Source organism: Hypanus sabinus, chromosome 23, assembly GCF_030144855.1.
Source record: "Hypanus sabinus isolate sHypSab1 chromosome 23, sHypSab1.hap1, whole genome shotgun sequence".
In the NCBI taxonomy this organism is placed as follows: Eukaryota; Metazoa; Chordata; class Chondrichthyes; order Myliobatiformes; family Dasyatidae; genus Hypanus; species Hypanus sabinus.
The window spans coordinates 30,446,267-30,466,328 of record NC_082728.1 but is presented as its reverse complement, the minus strand read 5'-3'; the positions used below and the strand labels follow the sequence as shown (position 1 = coordinate 30,466,328).

At 37.0% G+C, this 20,062-nt stretch overlaps 1 protein-coding gene across 1 annotated transcript in view; it reads left to right on the top strand.

The window, feature by feature from the left end:
* The window catches only part of LOC132380092 (alpha-1,6-mannosylglycoprotein 6-beta-N-acetylglucosaminyltransferase B-like), a 919,103-nt gene that overhangs the window by 820,440 nt on the left and 78,601 nt on the right, over positions 1 to 20,062 (top strand). Inside the window, exon 12 of the mRNA XM_059948641.1 lies at positions 179 to 334. Coding sequence (XP_059804624.1) covers positions 179 to 334 — 156 coding nt within the window. The remainder of the gene's footprint in view (positions 1 to 178; positions 335 to 20,062) is intronic.

The following is a 20,062-nucleotide window of genomic DNA, read 5'->3' as shown; positions in this document are numbered from 1 at the left end:
CAAATGTTTGCTTAAAATGTATATTTCGTGATAAAGTTAAACCACAGAGAGTTTTGACTGGTGTTCTGTATGAACAATGCAAAAACAGCTTGTGGCTCCTCATTGTTCAAATCTACTTTATTGGTCTAAGATCATTTGTTTAGATATGCCTATTGATACATTCATTTCTGTCTTTCAGGGGAAGGCAAAGTATCTGGAAGTTATCAACAGATATATGGAGATCCATGGAACTGTTTACTATGAGACGCACTGGCCACCAGAGATGCCTGTTTTTGTCAAAAACCATGGACTGCTGCCTCAACATGAGCTACAGAGACTTCTAAGGAAAGCAAAGGTATTTACTGGTGACAACTGTCTATAAGTATCCTTTTTCTGCATCATAGTTTTATGTATATCACTGAATAAGTGCATTTTTCTAATAAAATTTTAGTTTTGATTGAAATATGAAATTAATTTATTTGGTGTATTTATATTATATTTCTATTCTTCTTGCTACGCCTTTGCAGTTTTAAATTATTAAAGAACATTTTGAAGTTAGATGCTTTTAACATTGGTGACTTCCTTGAGAAAGTTTATCATTAATAAGAAAACTAATTGGTTTAATCTTCAAAAATCAACCCATGCTTTGAAGTTGAGAGAGATGGTTCACATTATGTGCTTAATGATCATCTGGCTTCTTAAATTTTTAGAACTGCAAGTTAACTGTTCTCAGCTCCACAGAGATACAATCAGAACAGTTAGTTCAAATTGAAGTTTGATTATAGTCATTACTGTTCTCAATAGGAGATGACTCCTTCCATAGCAATCTATGAGATTTCCTCTTTAACAAGCTGTTTTATTTCCCAAGTTACCTGAGGTAGGGGAACATTATGGCTAAGTTAATGGACCAGGATCTTAAGACCTGGACCATTGATCTAAAAACATTAACTCAAATTCCACACATTAAAGAATTTAAGTCCATAATGTTATTAAAACCTAACTGATTTACTAATGAGAGGGGAAATCTGCCATCCTTGTCTGGTCTGGTCTGCAAATTACCAATGTTGTTTATGTTTAATCACCTTCCGAAATGATCTGACAAACAATCTGTAAAATGCTAAAAACAATGGACAAAGGAAGCAAGATTTACCAGTGATTACTACATTCTATGAACAATTTAAGAGAAAAAATTGAGAATGTTTTAGTTCATATTTTTTAACAAGAGGTTTTATGTCTCCAGTCTAAGTACTCAGCAAACAAACATTTCCATTTTACCCGTCAAGCTAGCAATCGGGTTAAATGTGGCTTGACCTTATACAAATCAATAACATTTTTTTTTAAATGGAGTCCATGTTCTAAACCTGGAGAATCATGGCAGCCTATTGCACACAACAAACCCTCACAAACAGCAGCATGATAATCACAAGATAAAAGCCTGCAGTATCAACCATGACGAGGTGTAAATGAGGACTCCACAGCAGCTTGAACTTCATGTGTATGGAGCTTCTCAATAGTGATTGTCACGTTCAGACAGCAAAAGTCATGCTGTGTAGTGTAGCGCTGAACGTTCATAGAAGGTGTCACTTTAAACTTACCTGGGGTGAATTGAAATAATGCATGAATTCTATCTGAGTACAGTCGACCATAAAGTTTCAGTGTTGATTGGACATTCAATGTTAGATGTAATAATATATTGTAATTAACATTTTTAATGGTTGTTCACGTGTGCAATAATCAGTAATGAAATGATCAGTAATAGGGGATTCTACTTCCTCTTTACCTTTTTCAGTGAAGCATAGGTCTCACTGGCAGGTCAGTATGCAAAAATCCATGAGAAGTTGGTGAGGAGGTGCTCAACCTCATTGCTGATGATTGTAAGCTGCCCTGCAATTATGATCCAGTAGACACAGTGATGATATCTATCAAGTCAGACCTTACCCTAACTTTCAACATCACATATGTTGCCTCTTAGGTGCCTAGCGGAATGCTGCTTTAGTATTTCAAGGTTGAAGAGGGCAAGCTTTTCTGTGGGTTGTCAAGGAAATCTTGACAAGTTGCTGTATACTGACTTGATAGACATCATCACTACAGCTGTCAAGCAGGCTGAATATTCACTGCAGTCCATCATTTGATTATCAGACCTTTCAACATTATGTATGAGTTAGAAGCTGCCTCTAAGGTGCCCAGCCGAATGTTGCTTTAGTATTTCAAGGTTGAAGAGGGTGAGCTTTTCCATGGGTTGTCAAGGAAATCATGGCAAGTTGCTGTCATCAGCCTGCTTAATAGAGATTGTAACCATATTTGCTAAATTAGACATTTAAATTATCCCAATTACTGGAATTTTTCCCTTTCCCAATTGAGGCCTTCATTTTGATTACACTACCACAGAAATAAAATATATTTATTTTCTGTCATTAAGATATTACAGCATTCTTAAAGATTTGGACTCTCTCTTATGTATTGATGGGAACATACAGAAATCCCAGGCATGTAGAAACCAGCTGGTTCACTACAAAGACTCAGCGCCATTTTCTTCCCTCATTCTTTTCACCTCTCTCAAACCCACAGATAAATTAACATCAATGCATACATTATGGGGAAATGCAGAATAAAATCACTTCACATGATCAAAATAAATCAACACAATGAGATGGCATTCACCATGTACATAATATGATCTTTGTCCCTGTTAGAAGCAAATCTAATTTGCACTAAAACAATGTAGCGATTCATGCTACCACCAAAATATAGCAGGCTCACAATTTTCTGATTAGAGATTGGCCGAATATCCAGTCTATTCCTAGTCTTCAATAGTTTGCATTCATATTCTTCGGATCGTCACAAATATGCTAAACAGGAATAATCCATTAACAGAAATGTTTTTCAGCTCTTTAATGATTTCTGGATCTCTATCAAGTTTCTTTTAGTCTATATTACTTTGAAGCAAATAGTTGGAAACTTAAAGTTATTAGCCTATTCCTTTCATATTCCCAATCTTCTTTCTGTGAAGATTCTTGCTTAAACCTCAATATGTTCAGGTCCCCTGTATTTCTTTCTAATCCTTTGTATTTGCTCATAACCCAAGCTTCACTGATGAAATTATGGAAATTGCCCAGAGGCTTCAATTATGAAAAACAAATGTGAAGAATCTTATCAGCAGAATTCCATTTCTCAGACCTTGTGTAATATCTTTATGCTGTTTATCCATTAAAGCATCTGCCTGCCCCTAAAAATGTCATTGAAATTTCTGGAAAAAACAGTTCTACTTGATAAGTCATCACCCTGAAACATTAACAGCTTCCCTCATTTTCAGCATTTTCTGGTTTGTTTCAGCTATCTAGCAAATGCATTATTTTGTTTTTAGTGGAAAATATTTCCTTTGTTCTATTTCTTTCCAGTTGGCTTATGACTTAGAAACGTGCCAGATTCTGATAGCTGGACTACATTGTTGCATTTCCCATTTATGTTTGGTCCTATTTTTCAATTCTTAGCCTGTTTTTACTTGGTTAATTTCAGCAATAGTAGCAGGGAAAACTCTTTAATTGGGCAATTAAGAGGGAACTTGCTTCTGGGTGCCATTTTATTGCTTGAATGCTTTCTTAGAGGCAAACCAAGAACTAATATCAAAGCAAAGATTTTAGATCTTTGGAGCAATGGGGAAGGGGAAAATTGGAGGGAATAAATAGTCATTTCTGAAAATAATAAGACCATGAGACATAGGCACAGAATTAGGCCATTCTGCCTATTGAGTCTGCTCTGTCATTCCTTCATGGCTGATCCCAGATCCCATGCAAGAGGACAGTAAAGATTTTCTTAAAGATAATTAAATCCTTGAATCATTTATTCAAAATGAAAAGGCAAAAATGAAATATCTAAAAAAATTGAAAGTTCTACATTCAAAGTGTAAATTGTGTTACGTACCCCGTAACTGGGTCACTTACCAACAAAGATAGAGAGGTCCGTTGAAGTCTGATGGTACTATTTTTAACAATATTTATTGATAAAAATACACAAAAATAATATCAATGCAAACATACAGATCATATACGTCGTCAATACTAAATCTAAAAGCGCGGGTATAATAATAATCAATAAGAAATAGCTCTATTGTTGTCTAGGGGATAATGTATTGTCCGATGGAAATATAAAAGTCACTCAAGTTCATTCAAGCTGCAGCTTTTTGGTTGGAGAGCAAGACGGAGGTTTAACTTGCCCATTCCTTTTATGATGTCAATCCTTCGAGAGTCGTTGGGGACTGGTTTCCCCTTTGTGGTTAGCTCAAGCCGTGCTTCCGTGGTAAAGACCCACCAATTCCAAGGCAAATGGAAAAGGACACATGTGGGCTTTCCACCAGCTTTCGCTATTACGCTGTTACAGGAGTTCTAGCATTTCTTCTGGTGCGTCTGAAGGGGCTGTTCCCCAGACCCTCTTTTATCCTGACTCACAGGGTCTCAGATGTCAATCAGGTTGGGATGATGCAATCCCTCCACCAACTCCCCCCCCCCCCCCCCGGTTCATTGCCTGGGGGCTTCGATGCATCATACAGTATTCAATACACAATTCCGTCTCCAAGAGACAATAGCTGTTATCGATGGTTCCGCCTTTCGGGGGCCAGGACACATTCCAAACTCTTTGTGGATTCTGCATCTCTTTCTCTCATTTCCTGAGTCTCCTGAACTGACTTAATAGTGATCTTGCAATTCTCAAAAAGGAGGGAGCCACGGACGTAACCATTGAAAATGCTCTACTTCCTTGCATCATGAAATCTTTTCATAAATTACAAATAACATATTGGAAAGTCATTATATAGAAATATTCTTAAACTGTTACTTTCCCTTATATGAATATATGAAAATTTAAAACAGGATGGAAACAACAGTCGAGTTGCATATACTTATTTAATTTGTTTAGCCAAGTGCATCTGAAGAAGTCATTAAAAAGTTCTATGATACATATTAAAGATATATTGTTATTAACAGTGTAATATTCCTAGCCATTATGGTTATTAGCATTGCCACCCTTCACAATGTGAGATAACGTGGAATCCTAGGTAAGTAACCAATTGGATACAAAATTGGCTTGGTAGAAGGAGTCAGGGATGGTAGGGAAGTTTTTCAGTTTGGAGACCCATGAACAGTGTTATGTGATAGTGTTGGATTAACTGTTGTTTCTCATCTATACATGAACAATTTGGATGATCATGTGCATGGCTTGATTAGTAAGTTTGTGGTTGACACCAAAATTGTCAAAATGGTTCATTGTCAGTGACATAAGTTGTGAACTTAGTGACAGCAGAATTGAGCAGGCATAATAAATTACTAAAAGTTACAATAAAAGTAAGAAGAGGATGCATTGAGGTCCTTAGTGATGGATATTGCCTTATTGAGGCACCACTTTTGAAAAATCTCCTCGATGGTGGGGAGGCTTGAGTCTATATTGGAGCTGGCTGAGTCTACAACTCCCTGAAGCCTCTTACATTGGCGCTTCCATACCAGACAGTCATGCAACCAGTCAGAATTCTGACAACGGTACATCTGAAGAAATTTGCTCATATGTTTCGTGACATACCAAAGCTCCTAGAACATCGAATGTCATCATGATTACATTAATATAGTGGGCCCGGGGTAGGTTCTCTGAGATGTGTTGCTGCCCAGGAACCTAAAATTGCTCATCCTTTACTACCAGAGGAAATGGTAAAGCTGGGGAAGTTACAATGTTTAAAAGATATTTGGACAGGATTGTGGATAGGACAGTTTTAGTAGGGTATGGGCAAATTGAAGTAAGTGGAAGACACTTGGTCAGCGTGTAAGAATTGGAATGAAGGACCCTTTTCCATGCTATGTGACTCAATAACTGTAGGACACCATGGCATCCATTGGTGATAGCGGCTTGAATCATTTTGTGGAATAGCTTTATTTTAATATTATCATGATGAACATCTGAGGATTTTCTCAGTTGCTTGCTGATAGTGATGGGGTGAGAGGAAGGACAAGAAATCCGGCAGTTCTCATGCAGATCTGGATAACTATTTCTCTGTTGGTGGGCATGCAAAATGTTTTCATAGACAAGAGAAGCAGACATGGATGTGAAAATGGTAAAGAAAACTTGCCGCACTCTTTTTGGACTGGCCTCCATGAACCCTTCAAAGGACCACTAGTTAGGCTGTAGATCATCTTGTGCCATCGGCCAGAGTGTGCACTCTGCTCTCTCTATGCTCTGCACAAATGCATTGGATCTTGGTTGCAATGTAACATTTGGCCCTTATATATTTCTGCCTGATACTCATCAGGAGGAAGTGGATAAATCAATGGTGGGAATTGGGTGTCATACTCTGAATCTGAATGTGATACTGCTCACTCCCATCCTTGGGTGAAATCTAAGCCTTCGCATGAGAAGCAAAGAAAAGTGTCCACCATGAACCTCATTCCCAGACATCTCAAGTACATGGAAACTCCATAGTGATGTGGCTTTTTCATAGGAATAATCAGAACAGCAAGTCCATAAATAACAGGATAAAAGATGTGTAAAAAACTGCAGTAAATTTAGTGATATTCAAGAAATTGTGATAAGAGGAAAGTCTTCTCATTGCAGAGGATAGAGAGATATAAAATTAATGTGGGTAATAGGCACGCAGAACAGCATAAACATAGTGGGCCGAAGGGCCTGTCTACATACTGTAAAGCTCTATGACTATTGCAAGTGCCAAGCGGTCCCTTGATTAAATCTGTGGAGGAAGAATCCCTGATTTTATTTAGGAACCACCGGGGTCGTGCAATGGACATACATTGAAGTATTTTGCATGGATTAGCTAAATCTATCGAAAATACCTCTGTTTATCTATAGGAATCATGACATAATTGAAAAACCAGCAGAGCAGTCTATTATTATCATACTGCATTGCACAAAGATATTATTTTACAGTTTATCAAGAAATTGAATCTTTAGTCATCCACGTATTTTGGGAGAATGCAAAATTTCATTAACTGGCTGCAGTAATAGAGGAGATGCAGCTGAAACTGGGATTGATCTGCCAATCAAATCAATGTAAGTACAGTCATCTTTCCATTTTAATTGTTCCTGAATTTGGCAGTTAAAATTGTGCAGGCAAAGTAGATCAGCACAAATCAATATTCTATAATTTTTCAGAAACTTTGCAAGGTGAGAAGTTTGGCTTTATGCATTACAAATAAGATTCCTTTGAGCTAACATTAGTATTTGAGTGGATGAAATTCTTATGATGAAGCTGTTGTTGAATACAGTAAATGATTAGGAATGTGACAATTATTTTCATACCTCATAAACAAATATTGAAGCTACCTACTTATTGGTGGATAAGTGCTTCATGCAAAAACCAGCATAATCCTAATTAGTCTGTTCAAATTCAGTTATGCAGCGATACCCCTGTCTGAGGCCAATTTGTACTATTTACTCTTAAACACATTAAAGTAGATTATTCTAGACTTTGATATTGCACAGAATGGATGATTGAGGATGATTTTTAATATTATTCCAACCATTCCATTGAAAAATCTTGCAGACGTAAGCTTAAATGAAAGAAAGCTGGTTAAAATTTTGTTTTTATATTTTGCATTTCCTCATTATGCCTGTTTGCTGCAGTTTGCGGTAACAATTACTGAATGTGAGCATCAGCAGAATTCTTACAGTGAATTATTCTCTTTGAGTGGGGTCATGGCAGCAGAATTAAACCATCTATTAAAATGTTTGTACTGTCACCAGAGGTCTCTGTTAACCAAACTGTAGCAGACACTGTGGTTAATGTTCTGTTTCCTGACTGAAGAAATAAAGCTTTCTTTAGAAAAAGCTTCTGTGTTGCCACAATTGAGGTCAGCTAACCAAGGGCAAGCTATGTATTTAGCCTTTATCCTCCCTGGCCTCTGTACATAGCAAGAATGTGTTTTTCACTGAGCTGTGAAAATACATTAACTTCCCAGTGAACTGGGAGTAGAGGGGGCTCCCCAACCAATGGTGTGAAACATCCATCACTTGTAACATTGCTAAAGAGCAATCATTGCTATTTTTTCTGCCATACGACTTTCAGGACTGTGTTACTAGACTAACTGCTCCTCATGTTATTGCAAAAATGTTTAGGGTGGAAAGTTCCAAAGTCTATCTGCTTTTTAAGAGAAAACTGCAATAAGAAATGTTTTCCTGACACTATCAAACTTTACTTTGTTAATTTAATTGAGTACCCTGTTGTAGTTTGAGTTGTTGACTATGTTTAGTATCTTAGCGAGCAATACTAAGACAGGTGGAAGTCCAGTTTTTATTTTAGGCCTCTTGTTTATTGGATCAAATTTAACTAAGCCACTTCAATAATATTCCAGTTCAGGGCTGGGGGTTGATTTGGGTTTGATCATCATTAAGAGGAGCGAGTACAATGACTGAGCACTGACTCAGTCTGAATTACATCATAAACATCTACAGGGAGGGTGAAGGAATGATCATAAATATTAAGTTACAATATAACATGACTTTGTAATGTTTGTTTTGTCCATGGGATGGATGGCCAACTGCAGGGAAAATCCAACATAACAATTCTATAGGTGCTGCAAACCTCACCAAGACCTCTATAGAACATTGGAAACCCAATTCTAGCTCTTCAAATCCCACTGACATGCAGAAGTGTGTTCAGCAGCTAATTGCCAGTATAAAAGTATAAAAATCCTCTGGGGTAAATGATGATGAGAAAGTAATTCCCTTTATCATCTATTTACACATTTTAGAACTCCCACTTACTGCCACATTATTGCCCCCTGTAGGTGGAGATTTTCATGAAGTAAAATATCATGGGATTCAAAATCAGAAGAAGAGCATCTTAGCTAACACTGCATGAATCTGAGGAATGCAGAGAGATAACTTACTACATACTACTGCGAGTAAGAGAAAGAGGCAGATACACAAGTAGATGTACATTGTTTGAATGTTAAGTTTTTGTTGATTGCAAACAAAAGATGGTGCTTGACTCTGCCTCCTGAAAATTCAGTCATAAATTGCATTATACATACAATTGATAAATGACTTCATGAGTGAAACATGAGATGACCCTTTAACCAGGCACTTTCCACCTCAGGCCAGCCTTGTGACCCCAATATGTCTTTTAAACCAAGTTGAAAAGAAATGGCAGCAGTCCCCTATGAAATATGCCATTTGGAGAATGAACTACATTAAGTGCTCGTTAGAGAAATAAACTGGTATTATTCCTCTAACACCAACATTGGAGAACTCCAAAGTAAATAAAAGGCATGTCCTCATCCTTGTCACCCAGCTCCTCTGACATGAAACTAACTCCTAAGCACATTTTCTTTTGTAGCGTTTCACACCAGACAGTCAGCTATTCTTGTCTGGCACATGGTGTCAGGATTGGTCTCCTTTTGGATTAACCAGGTCACAATATGAACATTCCTGACTCGACCCTTCTGTTTTTTTTACGAGGCTGAGTGGCTAGCTCAATGCTCAACCCGGCACGGATGGAAAGTGTGTTCAGGCGGTGGCCTGACTTGGATTCGAACTCGGGAGCTTTCGCTCCGGAGTCCGGCACTGATGCCATTGCACCACCAGCCGGCCAGCATATGTTGATCCTTAGTAATCCAATCTTTAGTATATCTACAGTCCTAGTGATTTCTCCCCCATAATGATTCGTATGAGATCTGAAGTCCCTGACTCATGCTTCCACTACTGCCCTCCAATGCCCTGCTCTTCCTCCATTCCCTGGCCTCTGATTTATGTGCCTGTGTTTGTTGTCCTCGCTCCCATCCCACACAACATTATCTTCCTTCCTGGCTTCCCTTCCTCCATTTTTCCCGCTCAACAAATATCAGATTCCTAACCATCCACAAACCCTTCTTTACCCCTCCCCAACAATATCAGACTGTCAGCTTAGCTGCCAAAGTTCTCTCCCTTCACACACCCATCCACATGAGCAAGGCCCTAATCACTCCAAGCCCTGTACCAAATACTGGATCCAAGCCCGAGTTCCAACTGTGCCTATGGCCAACCGCGTGAGCCTAACCACAGGAGATAAAAATCAATCAGCATTCTTCAAATGCAAAGATATCTAACATCTTGTTTTATGCAGGCCTCTGACACAAATGAAGCCTTTGAAGCCTGATTCAGTGGCAGCAGATTTAAAAAAGTCAATGGCATTGGCCCAAATGATTTGTAGCATTCCATGCAATCTCCAGAATAGGAAAGTAGAATTGTGGACTGATTCTGAAACTTAGGAGTTGTCAAACTATATATGGGTGTTGGCAGGATGGGAGAATTTCAGGGTTCACAAAATTATGCCCGCAGGTTAAATTCAAAATCTGCAATCATAATTATCTTTAGTCAGCAATTAATAAATCAAATTATTTAGTTGCCTCTCCCTGTGTGTGGGCTTCCGATTGCTGCCTGACACATTTGGGTTTAATCTGGAAATTGGCAGGTTTATGTCAAGATTGCAAACCACCAACAACATTCTTGTCATTTAGTACTCTGCTGACTGCAAAACCCACCAGCTGCGAGTTGTTAAAAATCCCTCTTCCTCACTCCTTAAACCATCCTGTTTAAGGCCTTGTAAAGTAATCACGTTCTGGCAGTAATTTTCTTCTTATCTATTTTTCATGATCTTTCCCAATGGAGGCAAAATTTTCAGTGTGCATTAGTGCCAATATGTTCAGATCTTGCCAAGCTAGGTGCAGTTTTTGAAGCAGATTTCTTTAGTGTGGGAAGAGACAGTGGGAAGTTCTCATATTTATCCATGAGTCAAGTTTCAAATAATCTAATATTAGTTGAAGTTTTTTATTCACTACAGGGTGACATGCATCTAGAGAAATCCACTTAAATAAGAACATAAGAAGCAGAAGCAGGCAGTTTGTGACTGCTCTGTCAGTTATTAAAATTGTATCTGATCCTTTACTTCAGTTTCATTTTCCTGTATTGAGCTCGTTTCTGATCTGTGCCTGAAAAGTGCTCAGCAATTGTGCTTTAGAGCCCTTTTGAGCAAAGAATTCCAAGGATTCACCACGCTCTGGGTGAAGAAATCTCTTCCCAATTCTTTACTAAATGGCTAATTTGTTATTTCAAGGCTATGATTCCTGGCTCCTGGCTCTAGACACCATAACCAGGGGAAATATCAGCACTGCAGATACCCTGTCAATGCCCAGTGAAGAATTTTGTCCATTTCTATAAGGCCATCTCTCATTTTTCTAAAGTCAAGAGAATACAGGCCTAGTTCACCGAATTAGAAAAATTCATATCCTAGGAATTAATCTGATGAACTTGCACTGCCCCGTTCTCTACATAATAAAAGGTTGAATGGAATTGGAGTGATGTTTCTACTCTTCCCAAAACTTACTGTAATCAAGTCCAATATGCAGTTGGCTGTCCTAATTGCTTGTAAACCTAAAAATTAACATTCCTCGGTTCATCACAAAGATACACAGGTGTGGCTGAACAAAAAACATTTTTAAATTTGCACTATTTAAAAAATGCTGTACTTACTTTTTCTGTCTAAGTGGATTACACATATTTCTGCTTATTACAGCCTTTCAACCCAAAATTGACCCATTTATTGCTTCCCTTTGTTTCCAGCCATTAAGCACTCCTCTATCTAACTCAGTATATTGACCCCTCCCCTACACTGCACCCTAACTATTTTATTAGTCTCTGGTGCAGCACTTTAATCCAAGGACTTCTGAAATTCCATATACACTACATTAAATCATTCACCCTTTTCTACTCTGCTGGCTAAAATCACAAAAATATTCCAATAGACTTATCAAATATGGGTGTTCTTTGATAAATTGTTCATAATTCTGGAAACTGCTTACCACTTTCTTCATAATATATTTTAACATTTTCTCTATTACAGGTGTCATGCTAAATGGTCTATAATATCCTGTGTTTTTTCTCTCCTTCCTTTCTTAATTATGTGGTTGTAATTTGCTGCCTTGCAATCTAGGAAACTATACTAGAATCAATGTATTTTCGAAGATAGAAGTTGGTATACATCTCCATAGCCACCCTTTCCAAACCACAAGATGCATGCTATCAGATCTTCAGCATTTATTTTCAGTCAAGTAAATTACTAGCTTTTTATTAATGCTGCTTTTTGTGCTTCTTATTTATTCTCGTCTGATTTTCTTTACAAGTTTCTCTTTAGCCTCCATTCATTTTCTACTTTTCCTCTCATTCTCAATACCGTGATCCTCCTTTGCTGAATTCTGAAGTTTTATATTATCGTGCTTAAATGTTTTTACTTGGAAATGTTATTTTTAAACCCTTTCCTTTCATCTGATACTGTTTTTTGCTTCTCTTCATAGCCATGTAGCTATGCTAGTCTTTCTGTTGAGTTTTTCTTTTCACAACAGCATGGATACTATTTGGAAATGTTTTATATGTTAGGCATTGCGTGTTCTGGATCTTACTTTGTGATACTATTTCCCCATTTCCACCAGCCTTGCCACGTCTTTGTCCTCATGGTTTGCTGTATTCAGATTAAACAAAGTCACTTTTCGTCTTTGTGTAAATGTCTATTATATTGTGATCACTGTTCCCTAAAAACCCCATAATTACCAGATCATCAGTTAAGCCTTTCTCATTACACAAGACTAGATCTGAGCCAGCCTATTCCCTTATCAACACACACAAAATGCTGGAGGAACTCAGCAATTCAAGCAGTATCTATGGAAATGAATAAACCGTCCACTTTTCAGGCTGAGACACTTCATCATCAGTCCTGATGAAGGATTGCCAGCAGCAGTGTTCCTCGAGCATTTTTTGTGTGTTGCTCTGGGTTTCCAGCATCTGAAGAATCTCTTGTGTTCATTCCTTCATCAGTTAACATCTTGGGAATTACCTCAAACCGAATAATCAAAATTGCTGTTAATTTTAGTTAAATCTGAGTGTGAAAGTCAAATTTATTAAAACATTTGCTAGTAACCACCATGCGGTAAAATTGCTAACACTATATTCACTGCAGTATAGCTTATGTTTTATAAGTTAGGTGTTGTAAAATAATATTGGCAATGTATTGATTCCAAAAAAGGAAGCATGTTTGCAAGTAGTCAGTATTAAAAATGCTTTAAGAGTTCCTACTTCCTTATACGGGTTTGTTTATTGGTGTAAAGTCAATTTGCAAAAGGTCAGTTCAATCATCTAGACATGTTTGGTTTCTGTGCATCTGCTATGGCCTTTGTGTCTTTTACAAAAAAAATGTGTTTCATGGCCAGATCATTTATCCGGCACCAATTATAGAAAATCAAAGTAAAACACAGTTGCTCTGGATTGTTGGTGGCTTGTTTTTAATTTAGCACAGCTTTCTTTTCCTCATTAAATAAATATCATGTGCAATGTGTCAAAGGATAATGTTCATTAATATTGTACATTTAACAAATCAATTAATAATGAGATAACAATAGTGATTTGTAGCATCAATAGAAGTTGTACAGAACAAAAATTGTTATTACAGTCTCATTCATCTTGCTAATACACCATTTCTTGCTGCCTATGATGGGTTTAATAGCTACTGCATTATCTTGGCACTCCTCATCATTGACTGATTTCACAAAAGTTTACGGGTGAGATTATTGAACGGGGATTTAGAGCATATTAATTTTATAATGAATGTAGGTCCCCTATTGACTATTTAAGTGTTCTATAGGTTTCTGTGGAGAACTATGGATATTGGGATGGTTACAGGGGGTGCAGCAAGTAGATGTAAAAACTAATATGCGATCGATATAATTTTGGTAAAATAATACATGAGAGTGCTCTACCAGGTGGTATCATGTGGAATGAATTTGGCAGAATGACCATAAGCCTAAAATGGCTGACCATGGATTTATTACTATTTGGGATGTGAGTGGAGACTAAGAGGAACTGTTTCTGGGAACGTTGACAATTCCTACTTTTATTAATAACAAAGTTATCATTGCAAGGCAATGGACACAAAATGCTGGAGGAACTCAGCAGGTCAGGCAGCATCTATAAACAGTTGACAATTCCAGTCAAGACCCTTCTTGAGGACCGAGGGAGGGAATAATCTGCCATTTTGCAGGCTGTATCTGGAGATGTGAGAGAGCAGATATGCAATTCATACTTAGCAATTCATTCTAATTCATAGTCAGCTACTAGTAACACAGGCTGATTTACGTTGAGATTCAGCACATGCAAGGCAAATGATGGTTAAATGTTATGTATGTAGGAAGACAATGAGATATTAACAATATATTCTCCACGGAAGTGAATCAGTGCAAGCATGAAAGAATGGGATCTGGGTGTTTCTGAATAATAACATCTAAAAGAAAATGGCTAATGCTATTAAACCATGGCTGAAATACACAAGATTAAAGAGCTGATTAAATAAACAGTTCAGTCTGCAAAACAATTGAAATAATACTTTCCCACTCTCTCATCTTGCCCTCTAACTCTGTTAGTATCTTAGTTCCCATGAAATATCATCAGTATATTGTGATGTGGTATACTGTATATACCATATAATTGTCAAAATCCAGTTAAAGTTTAAATTTCAAAGTAAATTTATTGTCAAAGTACATACAAGTCACCATATAACACCCTGAGTTTCATTTTCTTGCAGACATATAAATCTATATTAGAATAATAACCATAATAGAATCAGTGAAAGACAACATCAACAGACATTCAAGGGACAACAAACTGTGCAAATATGAAAAGAAAAAAAATAATAATAATAATAATAATAATAGAAATAAGCAATAAACATCAAAAGCATGAGATAATGTGTCCTTGAAAGTGAGTCCATAGCTTATGGAAACATTTCAATGATGGAGGAACTGAAGTTGAGTAAAGTTATCTCCTTTGGTTCAAGAGCCTGATCACTGAGGGGTAGTAACTGTTGCTGAACCTGGTGGTGTGAGTCTTAGGGCTACTGTACCTAATTCCTAATGGCTGCAGTGAGAAGAGAGCATGACCTGGGCAGTGGAGGTCCCTGATGATGGATGCTGCTTTTCTGCAACAACGCTTCATATAGATGTGCTCATGGTGGGGGGGTGGGGGGGGAGGAAATTTACCTGTGATGGACAGGGCAAATTCCATTACTTTTTATAGGATTTCCCATTCAAGGGCATTGGTGTTTCCATACCAGATTGTGAAGCAGCCACTACACATCTATAGATTTCATAGTTTTCAAAGATTTAGGTGTCATGCTGAATCTTCGTAAACTCCTAAGGAAGTAGAGGCACTGTCATGCTTTCTTCAGAATTCGACTTACATGTTGGGTCCAGGACAGGTCCTCCGAAAGAGGTTGTGGAGGAGACGTTGTTTCCAAAATGAACTGACTGGGGTCTGCAAGTGAGGAAACTGAAGATCAAATTGCACAAGAAGGTATTGAGGCCAAGATCTTGAGTCTTATTTATTAGTCTTGAGGGGATGATGGTATTAAATGCCAAGCTGTGGTCAATAACAATATCCTGATGTGTGCTTTGATGTCCAGGTATTCTAGGGTTGAGTGAATAGCTAATGAGATGGCATCTGCTGTGAACCTGTTGCTCTGGTAGGCAATTTGTAGTGGATCTAAGTTACTTCCCAATCAGAAGTTGATATGCTCCATCACCAACTTTTCAAAGCACTTCACTTCAGTGGATGTAAGTGCTACTGGACGATATTCTTTAAGGCAAGTTACTATGTTCTTCTTAGGCACTGGGATAAGTAAAGTCTGCTTAAAGCAGGTGGGTACTTCAGACTGCTAAAGCAAGAGGTTAAAGATTTCAATGAACACTCCAGCCAGTTAATCAACACAGGTCTTTAGTAACTGGCCTGACCCCATTAGGACTGGGTTCACCCTCCTACAGGCTGCTCACACATCAGCCTCAGAGACTAAAATCACAGGATCCTCAGGGGCTATGTGTGTCCATAATAGAGCCTTTCTTTATTGATGGTCAAAGCCAACATAGAAGGCATTGAGCTCATCAGGAAGTGAAGCCCTGTTGTTTTCTACGTCTCTTGATTTAACGTTATAAGTGGTACTAGCGTTCAAGTCCTGCCACGGCTGTAAAGCATCCTAATTTAGTCCGAACCTGTCCAGTCCACTAATTTGAAGCAATCCCATAGCCACTCCTCTGCCTCCTGCAATCACCTCCCTAGTGCTTTGCTCCTTAGCCTCTGCCTAGAAGGACAGCCAAATGATCCGATTTACTGAAATGCAGTCTGGCTATGGATTGGTAGGCATTCTATATCTTAATATAACAGTGGTCTAGTGTGTTGGAATCTCTGGTGCTATACAAGTTTGGAGCACCCTTGGTAAAATAGTAAGAAGAGTTATTGACTTTGCCATTTAAAAACTGTAATTCTGTACATTGTAAAGGTTCAATTTCATTTCCAGCATCTGCGGATTGTCTGTTGTTTTCAATTTCATTGTTAGGTTGTACAATTTCTTTTTGACTGTGTAGACCAATTACCTTTCACAAGCCTCTCTAACAATCAAATCAGAATACGAGAACATTTACTGCTCAAATAGCTGGAGGTGCCAAAAGTTTCGATCTTCTTTCTTGTGATTTCTACTGACAGTTGTGATAAGACATGTCAGTTTTAGTCAGACAGCTGGAAAGACAGAATAGGGAATTTCCAACAAATTTTGCTCCAGAACTCATTCCTATCAATAACGATAAAATAATAAGGCTTTAGAATCTCTGACGCTCCTGGAAAAACAGGTAAGTGGAGACAAATGTATGATAGAGGAATATTGTTTAATGACCTTGCTTCAGGGGCTCTCTTTTGCTTACTGCTTAATTTTTAATATTCCACTTTAAGGATTTGATATGTGTTATAATGTTTATTAAAAACCAAAGCTGATATAGTTTTGTATGTTTTTTATGAATGATACTGTAATTTCATGAAAATTCAGGGATATTTCCCAATATTTTTTATTATTGTACTCACTTAATATTCACCATTAAATGTTGGTAATTACTCATGATGGATACCATCAGACTTCTAAGTCAAGATTCAAGTGGTTATATGGTTCTAGTTAAAGGCAATTTTTATCTAATTACTATACACAATATTACAATATTACTGCAAGTCATAGGTAGCGCAATCATCTTAACAGGCTGCATATACTTTACTGTCTTAGCTTATGGCTGAAGGCACAATAATCATTTAAGGATTTTGGATGATTTGAGAGTATTGAGCATCCTGACTGGCTGCATCACTGCCTAGTACGGGAACTGTATTTGCCTCAATTGCGGGACACTGCAGAGAGTAGTGCAGACAGACCAGTGCATCTGTAAATGTGAACTTCCCTCTATTTACAAAGGCAGGTGTGTAAAAAAGGCCTGAAGGATCATTGGGGACTCAAGTCACCCCAACCACAAACTGTTCCAGCAGCTACCATCTGGGAAACGGTACTGCAGTATAAAAGCCAGGACCAACAGGCTCCAGGACAGCTTCTTCCACCAGGCCATCAAACTGATTAATTCATGCCAATGCAATTGTATATCTATGTTATATTGACTGTCCTGTTGTACATAATATTTATAATAAATTACTACAAATTGCACATTTAGACAGAGAAGCAACAAAGATTTTCACTCCTCATGTATTTACTCCTCATAGTAATAAAGTCAATTCAATTCACTTCATTTTCTCTCCTCTCTGTCTCTTTCTAATAATGGTCACTGTATAGGGATACTGATGCCTAATGTCAAATATTAATTAACTTATATACCCAGTCTCAGTTATCCAACATCCAGCTTTCAAGAGAACTGTACCTACAACAGTTTCCTTATAGTTTATTTCTTTCCATATCTTTGATAAATTCATTCTGTTGGATTCTCCAAACATTTGACCATAAGGTTACTCTTCCAAATTCCTAACAGATTTAGCTACAATACCATGTTTCTAGACTAACAAAACTTGGTGTGCCCTCTCTGTGTTGAAAGTCCAAAGAATTAGCTGGCCAGGGCCAGTCTATCTACTTAGTGTGTATAACAATCCATAGAAAAGTACAACTTTCCACAAATATTGTAGAATATTTTCAATTGAAAATATTCATTGAAAGTATATATGTGAATGTATATTGACTATGCATTTCAATTAACATAGATAATCAACATTAGAGATAAAAAAATATAGAGGTGATCAGATCGGCTTAAAAAATTCTTTTAAGACAGTTAACTTTACATCATTGTCACAACAAATAAATCAAGCGATAAGACCTACCAGGATCTATGCAGTGACAATTCTATCAAATCAGCAAATGTTCCAGACAATGTTATAATAAATTCAAAATCTTTCATAAATTGAAGCTAAGGTGTGTGTGTGTGTGTTTGTGTATTGGCTTAAATTATTTTTATTTAAATATAAGTTATCATTTTGCAATAAATGATCAGCAGCAACTTTACACGGATACATCCAAAATGAGTTATAATAATTAAGAAGTCTACTCCATCAAAATATATTGAGAAATGTTGGGAAGTTATTGCATCCAACATGGTTACAAATCAAGTAACATGGCCAAAATTAATATAATTACATAAATGCATGTCAAAGATTTTATGTTTAAAACTACCTCTTATCAATAGAATTTAACAATACTCCTCAATCATAAAAAAGCTTCATAGAAAAATCTAAAAATACAATAAAATGCATGCTGAATAAAATTGGTTCTTAAACAGTATCAGAAATGTAATATACTTAATTAGCAAGCTTAGCCCAAACTCTCCACTTCTTTTCCTAATCACTGATAAACCTACCACTTCTAGAAAAGGAAAATAGTATTTCACTAACCTCAGTTATAACGACATGAAGAAGATGAAAATGTATAACTTTTAGCTGAAATATGTGGCAGTATTTTTGCACGAGTAATGAGTAATACCATTAAAATATTGTGAAGTGGCAAGAGACTGGCTAATTCACCCATTTCTTTGCAAGCGCTATCATGTCTGCTTTATGACTTATTTAATTTCCTGACACAGGTGTCTAACCACAGATAAAATTTCATGAAGATAAACTGGTGTGAAAAATTCTCAAAGCTAATCAAATGAAACTATAGCTAATGCCACAGTTTAACTGGTTCAAATTTGTCATATTCTGTAGTTAGCAGACCAAATTGGAATCAAATCTTGGAGTAATTGTTCACCTGAGACCACTTGTCTTTATAAACATTACTCCCAAGCCAAGTTCAACTAACTTTGTGATGTAAGTGCACGAATGTTCTTGCATAATGAATCCTATTGACAGAAAAAGTCTTGCATTGAAAAACAGAATTTGTTGCAAAAAAGACATGAATTGTTTCAAAAACTGATCTCAAGAAAAGACATTAAAAATCAAAAAGTATTTAGACTTTTCACTTCATGACCATACTGGAAAATGAGCTTATAGATATTGACTGTGGGGAAGACCAATCCTGTCTGCTTGAAGTTGTATAATAGCTAAGTTACAGAACTAATAGATGGACAATCAACCACTAATACGGAGACGTAAGTGCCTCTGTATCGAAGAAAATGAAAATTTAGATACAAGTAGTTAAATAAATGTGGATTTTGTAAAAGTTAGTCTTAATAATGGTAACCATAGGACCACCAGATAGTTGTAAAAACCCATCTAATTCAGCATTTTTTCTTCATTGAAGGAAATCTACCATTGTTAGCCAGTCTGGTCAATTTGTATTGGCAAGCACACAACGATGTGCTTGACTTCAGTTTACCCTCTGAAGTAGTTTGACAGCAGAGTGTGATTGCAGACAAATTAAAATTCTTATCTGTTTCCTCATATTGGAGGCAAGTAGAGATGGACAACGGATGCCACCATCTACATTCTGATGAACAAATATTGCCGACACATGTTGTTGAGATCTTGTTACGTCTTGTAATGAAAACAAATGGTATAATTTGTTATACTTAATATTTTAAGGTGAATAAAGTGAATAAAGGTTTATATAAAAATGAGATAAAATACAATGAGAATATGGCTGTAGAGTCTTGCATCTTACAAGGTGATCTTGCTGGACTGAAGTTGAGAATTCCAATCAAGCTTTTAGCTCTTGAGACTTCAATAAACTTAAGACTTTCTTTCATGCAGAGGTCTGACAGTGAGTAAAAAT